This window comes from Pteronotus mesoamericanus, unplaced genomic scaffold (assembly GCF_021234165.1).
Source record: "Pteronotus mesoamericanus isolate MK-2021 breed Mesoamerican mustached bat unplaced genomic scaffold, CSHL_Meso_final contig_263, whole genome shotgun sequence".
In the NCBI taxonomy this organism is placed as follows: domain Eukaryota; kingdom Metazoa; phylum Chordata; class Mammalia; order Chiroptera; family Mormoopidae; genus Pteronotus; species Pteronotus mesoamericanus.
The window spans coordinates 8,094,345-8,107,352 of record NW_026555112.1 but is presented as its reverse complement, the minus strand read 5'-3'; the positions used below and the strand labels follow the sequence as shown (position 1 = coordinate 8,107,352).

At 35.5% G+C, this 13,008-nt stretch overlaps 1 protein-coding gene across 3 annotated transcripts in view; it reads left to right on the top strand.

Annotated features, from left to right (window-relative positions):
* MYBPC1 (myosin binding protein C1) overlaps window positions 1-13,008 on the top strand; it is an 80,246-nt gene that overhangs the window by 24,637 nt on the left and 42,601 nt on the right. For all 3 annotated transcript variants that reach the window (XM_054574636.1, XM_054574635.1, XM_054574634.1), the window contains exons 4-10: window positions 1,905-1,943; window positions 2,465-2,500; window positions 4,103-4,213; window positions 5,796-5,944; window positions 6,278-6,395; window positions 7,933-7,984; window positions 10,064-10,120. In XM_054574636.1, coding sequence (XP_054430611.1) covers window positions 1,905-1,943; window positions 2,465-2,500; window positions 4,103-4,213; window positions 5,796-5,944; window positions 6,278-6,395; window positions 7,933-7,984; window positions 10,064-10,120 — 562 coding nt within the window. The remainder of the gene's footprint in view (window positions 1-1,904; window positions 1,944-2,464; window positions 2,501-4,102; window positions 4,214-5,795; window positions 5,945-6,277; window positions 6,396-7,932; window positions 7,985-10,063; window positions 10,121-13,008) is intronic.

Here is a 13,008-nt window from a genome sequence, read left to right as displayed (position 1 = left end):
TGCCTCAATAATCTAAATAATTGTGCATGGCCCCTCAAATAGTCTTAATGTTTAGTGGACATTTAAACTACTCATTCATCAATTTTTTTGCTTATCTCTTCCTTTTAGTTCTATGAAAATATGTGACTGCTCCTCTCAATCATTTAGCATTCTAAACAATTTAACTCGAGGATTCCTTATACGCTGTGCACAAAGCAAGCTAACCACAAAACCTATATAAAATGAAGTGTCCATTTGACTCAAAATGGTTCTGGTTTCTAGTTTATACATGATAAAAGAAGTTCCTTTCTAGGATTTGTTTGAGTTTTAAGACTTCTTTTTCAAGAATTTTTCCAGGATTTTAAATCAAGATTCTTTACATACTTCAGTAAATAAAAGTCTTCAAATAAGATACGTACATATAATACTAATATTGAATTAAATTTATGGAAAATAATATTTTTAAGTTGCAAGATATTTCATTTTTGTTATGTAAAATTTTAATTTTTTAACACTATTCTGAAATACAGAATTCTGCTGGTAGCTCAGAAATAAATATACTTCCCCAAATGCTTAGTTTTGTGGAAAGTTAAAGATACTCCAGAAAAAAACGGGTTCAAAAGTGAACCAAGTTTGGGAAATGTTAATAGCTGTATCATTTCTTGTCTCTACTCCCAATGCTAGAACATAATTGGCACACTGAAGGTTTTGAGATATCCCTCAATAAAAGCAGACACACAATACAATAAAACATAATCATTTAATTTTTCTTAGCCTAACATTTTTTGAGCTTCTTTGACCACTGAAAACTTCCTCTGAAGAATCTCACAGTATCCAGTGAGTCACCTCTTGGGTTCTGAAGATATAACATTAAGTTTCTCTATATGTTACTCTAGTTACTCTGTAAAAAATAATAAAATATAACTTTGAATTTCAGAAAAGAAATTTCAGGCTAGTAAGCAATGTATCTTGTAAATATTCTAATAAATTATACAAAAATATAATATTTTATTTCAAGGAATTTTTAAGCACTTTTTAATTAAATCATGTGCATGTGTTTGCTATATCCTAATTTATATAGTCATACAAGTTCATATTTTGAAGGCCACAATTCCTCTAGTATTTTAAGTACAAAGATTATCATCATTTGCACTAATACTAGTCTTCATGCTTTGGGCAGAGGTTTGGATAACACCAAATGCCTCCTTAAGCAAAAACTCTCTATAATTCAGACATTTTAGAAAAAAGAAATATTCAGTGCCTCTGCACATAAACATTCCAAGGCACATTTTGAATTTTACAAATGTTCATGGGTAAATGTTTAAAAAATTATACAGCATTGGCCAACACCAATATAATCTTGGGACAATATTTATGCAATTTCTAAAATAACTACTGGTGAATTTAGTAAGTATGACAAATTGATTTCCATTAGTTAATGTTGACTTGATTCCTAAATATAGGAAGGAAATTAATCATGAGGTTTTTGTTCTCAAACAATACATATATATATATATGATTTTATGTCTGTGTCCAAATGGTCATGGTACATAAATTATGCCTGCCATTGACTTCAGTTACAAAATAATAAACCACTTCCATTGTGGATTTCATCAAGGTTAGAATTTTTAGCACTGATTTGTTTTCTCAACCTATAATCATATAAAATGCTTGCATAGAGTTCCAATTTTTAATTTACATTTTCATTTAGATTACCCTACTTTCTCAACCGTTTTACTTATTTTTCTTTTTTGCCCCAAATACTCAAATTTGATCTCTTAGGTACCAAGACTTCTAAGGCTTACACATCAATTGAAAGTGTTTGGTGTAGTTTCTCCTCTGCTTTTTTCAGATTTCTCTTTTCTCAGGATACTGAGGATGAAGTCCTTTTCTCCTTGACTTTGTATGCCTATTTCTTGTTTCAGATGAAGAGGAAGGCTCCCCGTCCATTGCCCTGCCTCCAGGTTAGGATGACCCCAAAACCTTCTTCCCCCTACTCTGTAATTCAGTACTAATTGACAATAGAAGCAAAGAGAGGGCAGAGCACCTTAATGAGACGAAGCACAAACACGGCCACCAGGCTTTCCTGGTGCCAGAACCAAGAGGGAAAATGCTAGCTTCAATGGCAACTTTTTTTTTTACATGAGAACCTTTTTTTAAAAAAAAGTATTCTTTATGAAATAAGTAAGACTTTCAAATCTCAGATATAAATTTTAGAGGCAAAATTGTCTTCCATTTGCCCTGTACCCCTTGTCCCCTGTCCTTTAGATATTTGGATTTTTTATATTGTTGTTTTCTAAATAAGACACATATTTTTAGAGATGCTTTCTTAGTTGAGGCTCTGCTGATTTTCCATCCAAGCCAACTTCTAGCTTTTTTCTCCCCGTCATCAGAAGAGGGTTTGGGGGAATCCAAGGAGGTTGAAGTCAACACTTCCTTTGCACCCCCTTCCTCTTCCATCATCCAAATCACCCTTTTCTTTCAGGTTTGGGTAGTCGGGCCCTGGAAAGAAAAGATTCAGGTGAGCAGATGCCTGGAGAAAGGCATCCTGATCCTATCCTAATATAAACACTAATGGCCTCATTTCTTGAAGCTGTACTGATTCTAATCTTGTTTTTTTTCAGTTTGTAGCTCTGATAGCCATCTTTCAATGACATTGCTTCTTACAAGAAAACTAATGTATTGAGAAACATTAATTTTGCATGATATACACACACAAATTCAGCAATCTAGCTACATGCATCACAGGTTTGTTTGTTCTATTGTAACTGTCCTTGTTAACATTTGACAAATACACAGAGAGTACAGAAGTTAGATGATAAGTCACATTTTTATTGAACTTTACATACAGCTGATAAAAAAAAAAACCTACAAATGCACACTGTCAGCTGTGTTACAACTCTCTGTGGTAATTCATTCATTCCACATATTTGTGTTGAGAGCCTACTATGATCCTTGGATGGGCCTCTTATCAGCCAGACATTTGTAGGTATAGAAATGAACAAAAGAGCAAACATGTTCTAAATGTGAACACATTTCTCATTTTCTAAGTATGACTGGCCATACTTTACTATTATTATTAATATCACAGACACCCACAACATAAAACTTTAACATCAACTGTTATTAAAAAATTGTGCAATCATGTGATTACATTACATAACTTCACTGTGAAAATGATGGTCTTTATGGATAGAAATACTAAGCATGATTGATACATGACAACTAAAATAACTAAATCTGTATTTCCTTCTTTTCGAGAAACATTAACAGGTAGAGTTGGCAACCCATGCATTTTTTTTCAGTTATTTAAGCGGCTGAAACTGCTGAAAGCAGGTCTCGGAGACAGAGGGGCACCCACAATTCCCTCTGGCCCTCCTCACTGGAGTTGACTGACCGTTAATCCAAGCTAAGCACCTGGAGTGCAAACTTCATTTCCAGGTTCTCGCTCTTCATGGGAAAGCCTCAAAGAGTTTTCTTTTCTTGCTGTTTTTCTGGGCTTTTCCCCCTTTTCAGGACGCTCCTACTATCCTTGAAATTTGTACCTGCAGGTGACGATCTATTACTGAATTGTCGAAGTACAGCCTAGTCTATATGATCCTAATAGGATTGTCTAATTATACAATGGCAAGGAATTTAGAAATACCAGGCTAGACATGCTTGTCTGATCCTTCCCAGTTGACCTGCAAGCTGGCCCATCCAATTCTTTTGTTGTATAGATATGGCCTTATAGTCAGCCACCTGCAAAAATACTGAGAGTACTGCTTTAATATACTTCCCACCATTATTTATCTGTTAGAGGTCAGGCAGGATGGAAAATAAAGGAACTATGGCTTCCAACAAAAACAGAGTAACAACCTACCTGAGAAGTTTTACAATTTCTAGGAATTAGAAAACGTGCCTTTATCCCATCATGGAAGAGACATCCCTGTAAGAAGGGAATCTGTCACTCTTTACTGATTGGCTGCAGGGGAGATGGATGGAAAGAATGATGTTATTACATTTATCCAGGTGTATTAGACAAAGAAAAGCTCCAGCATCGATGGGAACGACAAACCCAGGTAAGTCTGTCTGAGAAGAACCTGGCCCTGAAATGATCCTTTTCCTTCTTTCTGCTCATTAGAGTGGTCTCTTGGCGAATCACCTGCCACAGAGGAACAAGTCAAGCAGAATACTAATTCTCAGCTGTCCACCCTGTTCGTGGAAAAGCCTCAAACAGGAACAGTGAAAGTTGGTGAGTGTCAAGCATAAATCCTGCTTTAAAAAGAAATGCAGGTGAAATTTACATAACATAAAATTAACCATTATAAGGTGAACAACCAGGGGCTATAAATGCATTCAATATGTGACCACTACCTCTATTTAGTTCCAAAACATATTCGTCAACCCAAACAGAAACCTTGTACCCTCATTAAGCAGTTATTCCCCATCCTCCCTCCCCTCAGCCTCTGGCAGCCACTAATCTGCTTTGTCTCTATAAATTTCCCTATTCTGGATATTTCCTATAAATGAAATCACACCATAAGTGACCTTTTGTGTCTGAATTCTTTCAGTTAACATAATGTTTTTGAGGTCCAGCAGTGTTGTAGAATGAACCAGTACTTCCTTTCCTTTCTATGGCTGAATAACATTCCATGGTATGTGTATATTAAATCCTGCTTTTATAACCTGAAAAGGTGAGTGAAGCTATCATTTCAGTGCACTTTGGCATGTAGGAGTGTAGCGCCTGGAGCCTGGAGCCTGGAGCCTGGAGCCAGATTGGATTCAAATCAGTTTCGTCTGTTTAAGGGGGGTGGTACGACCTGTGAAGTACTTGGAACAGTGTCTGACATTAATGAAAGCTCTGAGCCACTGTTCACTGTCAACGACACACCTCATTCTGTAAGATGATTACAACACTGCACGCACACAAGATCATAACCTATAGCATTTCAGAGGAAGTTAGTTGAACAGATGGTTCAGCTTTGGAAATATTCATTCAAAAATATCAATTACACATCTGTTGAAACATTATTCTGAACACTGAGTATAACATGTGAGCACTCAAAACTTACGGTTTTAACGGGAGGAGCAGACAACAAGAAATTAAACAAACAAATGCCAAGTGCCTAAAGAAAATAAATAGAATGGTGGGTAAATTAGAGAACAACTTGAGGTCCAGGAATTGGAACAAAATAAAATTTTATAGGAAATACACTGGGATCAGAACTAGTCTTTGACACTTAGCCTAATATTATGCATATGAGCACACGGCTGACTCAAAGCACACTTGCATGTAAACGGAAATGTTCCCTCCTCTTGTGTTTCCAGAAGACACCAAAATGCTGGGTTGGCCAAGCAGCTAGAGTTTTCATGTATTTAGGATCTAATCAGTAATCCATCAATTCAAACAGATAGACAACTTTATTTCAAAAAGATGTTACACTTAGTCATATTCCTATAATTTTGGGCTTCCCATCATTTGCATAATGGAAAAGATTTGAAAAAATGTATATGCTGTGTGTGTGTATATAAATCTGTGTTGTTTTTCTCATTTTTGTCATAAACGGAATATAAAACAAAAGGAAAAAAATGATTTCTAATGATTAAGCCATTGATTCTTCTTTGTTCCATAAATCTCAAAAGCAGAATAATTTGGAGTGTCTTAAAAACATTTAGGGTACCCATTAAAAAGTCAGGGCCATTTCATTGCACAGTTTCAGGGGTATTAGTCACACAATCGGGTATGCAGTGCAATCCATGTACCTCCTTCCAGTTGAGAGCAAAACAAATGACAATTTTCAAACCACAGTCTGAATCACTTGTCCTTTTTCTAGGTGAAAATATCACCTTCGTAGCCAAAGTCAAGGCTGAAGATCTTCTTAGAAAACCCACTGTCAAATGGTTTAAAGGGAAATGGATGGACCTGGCCAGCAAAGCTGGGAAGCACCTCCAGCTGAAGGAAACCTTCGAAAGACAAAGTCGGGTATGGCCCTGAACTCCTGGCATAGCGCTCTGACTAGCCCATTCCTTCTGTGCGGGTAAAAGGTCAATTTTAGGTTCTGCTTTGAGAGATTCCAATCTCAGAAAATTCTCTGGAGTTACTAATCCTAGTGTCTGCTCTTAGCATGCTTGCCCTGCTGTGCCCAGGGTCTGTGGAGCACATTGCCCCCACCTCTGCTCAGAGCATCGTCCTGGAATCCCCAGATACAGATATGTCTTCAGCCATTGCTACAGAATTGGAAAATTACTGAAATGTGATGGCATCTTTCTGTCGGCAAGGTAGGACTGAAATGTGTCTGGATGTGTTTTATTGCAGGTATACACATTCGAGATGCAGATCATCAAGGCCAAAGAGAACTATGCGGGAAACTATAGATGTGAGGTCACCTATAAGGATAAGTTTGACAGCTGTTCATTCGATCTTGAAGTACATGGTAAGAGAGAGTTCTCGTTTGGATAAATGTGACTTTTTTTTTTAAATGGGGGATGAGGGGATGGAGGAGGAGAAGTCCATTTAATACCATGAGATTTTGAAAATAAAGTTTCCTTTAAAATGGTGTGTGTTTCTGATTGTGACAGTTGCAGCAAGCCTGCTGAATTAAATAGTTAGGAGGCAATTTATTAGTGGAAGTTGGGGATTCTATTGCCAGGTATCTCTTGTCCATGTTATCTGTGTTCCTTCAATCTCCCAAATAAGGGCTAATGCCATTTTTTGCTGCTACTGAATAGACCTATTTCATTGGGTTCACTTACTCCCCCTCAGGTGTGGTGAGAAGTTAATATGATCCGAGGATGTCAGGAGACCCGAGTGGAAGGGAGGATATTTCTCTTACAGGGACTAACATCAGATATGAAAGTTCTCCATCCATATATTCTGTGTACTGCCCGTAGTGAATTGAACAGGGATAAATGTAAAGGTGTCCATGTAGACTGAGGGCAAAAAACAAAGAAAAAAAACAACACACTTCTCTGAGTATACAATGGGAGAGGTGACTTGGCAGCAAAGATCATAAACTGAATCCAAAGTGTGTTGTAGTGACAAAAGACAAAGCTGGCACAATTTAAAACTGGGTCATTAGAATTGGCATAGAATCTAGGTTTAGAAAATGATACCACCCTGCAACATGCCAGCTGTTCCACATCTGGAGGAGTGTCTTTGGTCATCGGCACTATACCTCCAGGAGGATCCCTTCTGGAGCAGGATAACTAGGAGGATAGAGGATCCAGAAGCCACGCCCTCTTCGGTGGGGTTGAAAGAGGTCATGCATGCAACTATGGTTCATTGTAAATAGAAGGGCTGGCACACAGAAGGATAAGGCCATTTTCCAAGTCCTCCAGAAGTATTTAGGCAGATTAGAATCAAAATGTGAAAATTATGAAGAGTTGAATTTTGTCTTCACGTTAGACTGCGTTCTTTCGGCAAAGCCGTGCGGACACTCGGAAGGCTGCGAGATCCCATTCTGAGAGCTGTCAGGCAGCGGCTGCAAGGCCGTGGGCGGAGGTGCGGTGGAGGTTTTTGTGTTAAGTGGACATCTGGCTCTGAGCAGTGCGTCTTTAACTTGGCCTGCCATCTCTGAGAATCACCTGGAGGGCTTTTTGAGAACTTCGATTTCTGAGTGTCCACCTCTGATCTGGTGAATTAAAATCTCCAGCGGGGAGATCAAGAAGCTGCTTTTGTTTTTTTGGTTTTTTGGTTTTTTGGGGTTTTTTTTTGTTCAAGTTCTTCAGGTGATTCTAATGGGCAGGCAGGTGGAATGATAACGGGCTAAAGTAACTCCTAAAGTCCTCTCATTGATACTGTGCAAGGCAGGGTAAGTTAGGGCATCTCAGCAGCTCAGCCATCCAAGAGAGTCACCCGCCCCCTCACCTGGCCTTTCTTCCCTCAGAAGAATTCCTGCAGCCTGGAAAGGAACTGAGCACAAAACTGCCTTCTTAATGGTACTTATTTATTGTTTTTTTTTCCTTTCAAAGAATCTACGGGGACTACTCCAAACATTGACATCAGATCTGCTTTCAAGAGAAGGTAACTTCAAAAGGGGACTCTAGGTAGTTTTTGAGTAACGTGAAAGTAGACGATTTTCAAAACATACTTTCTCTTCCTCTACCCTCTAGAATTCCAAATGAGACCAACTTCTTTCACTATAGTTAAACATATATTTATTTAAAACTCAGTGTTCTAGAAAAGCCATGAGCTTAAGACCAAATCAAGTACAATGTATACTGATGATTCTTAAGACTATCCTTGTTATAGTGAAGCTCCCATTTTGGTGGGTTTCACAGCTGCGTTATAAAAATACACTATCAATCTATTCTTATGTGGCTTCCTCCTTAATTGCGTTATTTCCCACCAAATGGCCAAAAAAAGATATATATGCGAAGGTTTGCATCTAATATAGAACCAGTTTATTGACGTCAGAAAACTTATATTGCTTTTCATCTAGAAATCATTTATGGAGCTATTAAACCATTGCCCAGAGAACCACAATTAAGTAGCCATTTACTGAAGTTAGCATTATTTACATATTGAATTATCCTAAATGAAAGATCACCAAGTTTGCCAAAATAAAAATCACTGTAAAAAGGAAAATATAAATACCTACTTGATTTCTTTTGCAACTGCCCAAGGCTGAAAAATCAGAGGGCCAAGGAAAAAAAAAATGAAAAATTTTTCCTACTCTATGTGAAGGGTAACTAGCCCTTTCTTGTCATTATTTCACTCTCTGAACTTAATGCTTCCAAACATAAATTCCTTAATGAGAGCAAATATTTTCTCCTTCATACAACTGAATGCACATACAGTTTTGTTAAATAAAATCATCCCAAACCATTATAAACTATTAGTCTGCTAATAAAAAGTGTATTTTCTTCCTAAATTATGAATAAATGAAAATTTTAATCACTTTAAAAAGATATTTAATATTACCTGATCAGTCAATTGGTATTTTTTTAAAAGTCATAACTTTCAAATCCTGTTGTCTTCCATTTCTCATGTCCAGCAAATGCAGACGTCCAGCAACTGAAACTAAGCTCAAACCATGTACAAGTATATTTTAGGAGAGATGAAGACACGATTTAACAAATTTTGTGCTTTAAAGGAATAGAAATGTGTTTACTTCCTAAGGTCTGCTCCAAATACCTGCTTATAAGAAATTTTGAAAATATGTTATTTGAGTTTCAATTCATATGACTTACATGTTATACATAGTTTTTAAACCTGCACACTCTTTCCTTAGAAACCATAACTAACATTTGTAAAGAGCAGAAAACCAAATCTTCATTAAAAAATTAAACATGTAGTGGCATTTAAGTGTAAGCTCCATAGCTTCTATTTATAGTTTATATGAAATCAAAGATGGCTGCATGCTTAATTTAAGATGCATTTCTCTATAGGAAAGCACTTTAAAAAATTCCTAGTATTAAAAGGCTCATCAACAATTCAAAGGCAGATTTTTGAAAAATCCATTTTAGAAGGTGTAACAATCAACAAGAAAATGAAAAGCTTATAACTATTTCCCTTTAAAACAGAAAGGAATGCACCTTTTAAAAAGCTCTGTTCTACTCCATTTTTATGTTATGTCAGTATTGTATTATTTGATTCGTCTATCGGTGGACACAAAGAGGTTACCTTTGAATATAAGCTTTGCACTTATATATTTGACACTGGTACACTTCTTCCTCCAAGCCAATCTCTGTTTGACATGTGTGACAGAGATCAGCAAAAGTCCTTTGCTTTTTACACAGGTATGTTTCTAAATGCCCCCAACTTGCAAAAACAAAGTACTTTGTGTTGTTTGGCTTAAGCGCATTTGTGTTACTCCATTTTAACACAAATCCAAGCTGTTATATATATGCAATCTACAAAAATGTGTCTTCTGAAATCGTAGAGTAACACAAGCTCCTCATGTTTACTTTTCCACAAGTACACACTCCAGAAATTTTAAGTGTCACTTGTGTGAAAAGAAATAGTTTGTGTTGATTCAGTCCCATGACTTGTGTGCTGGTACAAAATTGCATATACATTATATGTAGAGTGTTTGGGGGAAACTGTTGTGTATGTGTCTCAGCATTAAACCCAGATTTGCTTTTCTTTTGTTAATGACAGTGGAGAAGGTCAAGAGGATGCAGGGGAACTTGACTTTAGTGGTCTCCTGAAACGTAGGTGAGAACCAAATGATGGAGTGAGGAGCTATGGTCTGGAAATTTTTTAGATACCCACTCAGAGAAGTCCAGTTTAAAGCAGATGTGTTTCAAAGAATTTCTTACATCTTAAATTGTGTTTTGCTTATAGAATATAACAGTCAACTAAGAAAGAGAGAGAAACAACCACAATACTAATCTGTTTAAGATGTTAGCTGATGCTTTTAAATTTTCTTTCTTAAATGTTTTATGAGTCTTTTCATATTTTCTTAGTTGGGGATGAAGAAATTGAAAACTGAGACAAAAGATTTAAATACCTAAAAACTTCTACTTTCTCTCATTTCAATCATGATTCCCTGTGATGATTGAATAAATGAAGCCTCCATTTTCCTGAAAAATCAATTTTACAATTTTGGTAGATATCTCTACAAATATACAGGGGTCTGGCAGAAGTAAGGCCTGCTTGAGTGTGGTTGGTAGGTTAATGATATGGGTGTTATAATTTATAGTTTTAATTTGAATATTTCACCTAAAATGTCATATGGTGTGCTTGAGTGTGATATTGTTACATTACAGAATTACATGCTTACGATTTTATAATAAAAGATTTGGTATTAAAAAGAGGCATTATTTGTGCCAGACTCTGTATTTTAAAGGCAAACATACTTTAATATAGAATTTATTATTTACTGTATTTCATCAAATCTAAGGCACCATTCATTTTAAGATATACTGTATTTTATAAATCATTGAGCAATAAAAATTACTCCAAATAGTTTATTATGACAAACAATTGATTATAAAATACGCCTTTCTTTTAGAGATGTTTAAAATGTCAATAAAAATGTGCATTTTAGAAGAGATGAATTATGGTAGTAAAATGGAAGTAAATATTTAGTATTTCACTCATCCTCTTTAACATTGTTCTCTCTTGCAATAAAATTTCTATAATTTTATTACAGCTGTTTAGCACATAATCATTTTATGGATTTCTGTCCATATAGTTGCATATATATAATCATATAATATGTGATATTATATTTGTTACATATAAGTTAAACATCCAGATATTTAGTGCAGAAACAACAAAAAGAAATTGATTTTTGCTAGGACTGTGTTTATCTAGTAAATTTGTGAATAAAGAGTGAAACTACAATTCTAAATTGATGATATATCATATTGATATCAATTTTCATTTAACTTTTCAGGTTTACTTTTTATTCTTTTTAGTGCCTGCTATGGTTATTAAAGGAACATACGTATAAATTTGCTTGACATCAAATTACAAATAGAAATAACTGGGCTTGTGGATATTCTCAGTTTAGTTAGATGCTGTAATTCGAGTTTCAATGAATGAAAAACTCACCCAGTTCTAAACATTTCATTTGAGCACAGAAACATTAAGTGTGATTTACTAATTGCCTATGTATATCCGCCAATCAATAGTCTTAGCACCATCAAATCATCTTTCCTTCTTTCGATACTTCAAATAATCATTAGTGCCAATAATATTTGTAAATTCCTCAATTTATTTAAAGCAGTAGTGTATGAAGTGACCTTAAGTGAACCTCACTCTTCCTCATTCTATAGGTGAGAAACTAGAGACCAGAAATGTTGGGTGACTTACCCCAAGTCACACAACTAGTTAAAAGCAGAGCAGGGACCTAATTCCAAGGTTCCCTTTTCCTCAATCAATCAATCTATCAAAATGTGGTACAGTAGATTATTAAATGCCATACTCTTATTAAAAAGGGAAAAGAAAGAAAAAAAGAATAGACTAGTTGTACCAGTAGTTTGGAGAGTAAAACAAATCATCTAATTAATGGTGAAAATGACTATAGAAAAAAATTACTAGAAAACATGGGCAGCCAACATGTCTCCTGTTCTCATTTTCTTTACATCCCCTAATTATGATTTTGACTCATAACTAGATTGTTGTTAACATAAGACTATATTCATTTAATATACTTTACTAACCCACCAATATAACTTTAGAAGTCTTTGTGTTTTCCTACTAATTTGTGAATTGCATATGTTTTCATTGTGGTAATGACATGTGGTTACCATTTCTACTCTCTAAGAATCTGTGGCAAAATCCCTATCTGAAGACATATCATTACAGCCAACATCTCCATACAACAAAAGATATCCCTGCCCTGAAGAAAGCCAACATATTTCAAAGAGATATTAACTAAATCATAATAAGTCTTTTGGGCAGTATCTTGTTATGGGATTTGACCTATATAAGTACTTGAAAGTTTTATTCTACATAAAATTTGTATAACTTCTTTGCACTTTACCAGAATTGTCAAGTTATAGAAATTTTGATGTAGATGAAAATACTTTGAATGTTATATAGATCAATCCCAGTACTTGGGAGAAATCAGAAGTGCCTTTAGAAATTAGAATTTTTCTCCCTACTATAAATTAATGTAGCCATGCAGATAGGGCCATCTGCAGCCAGATATGTTAAGAAAAGATAATGTTCTGGATGAGTTAAAGAAATGCTACAGTTGGGAGCCTCAATCTCATGTTCCATTTCAAAACGAGGAATACTTCAGTCTTGCAATATGGGATCCAGCTAAGCGAAGGGGAGAAAAGGAAGGAATAAGCAAGAGGTCATCATTGTTCATACACAAAATCTGAGGAAATTAAGAATGTGGTAGAGTGAGGTATATTTTGGTGTTTTAATGAAAAAATGGTGAGGATGATTGGTTTTATGAATCTACCAACAAAACTTAAAAAAATCTTACTGAAAATGATCTTTATTACTATCTTCCATTGGATAGCCACCCAAATCTAATTATGCCTCAGAGTTTGACTTGTGCCTCTTTTTAGTTATTTTTAATCTAGTTAGATATCTTTAAATCCTTTTACCAGTGTCAGGGTGATACTCAAAATGTGTACATG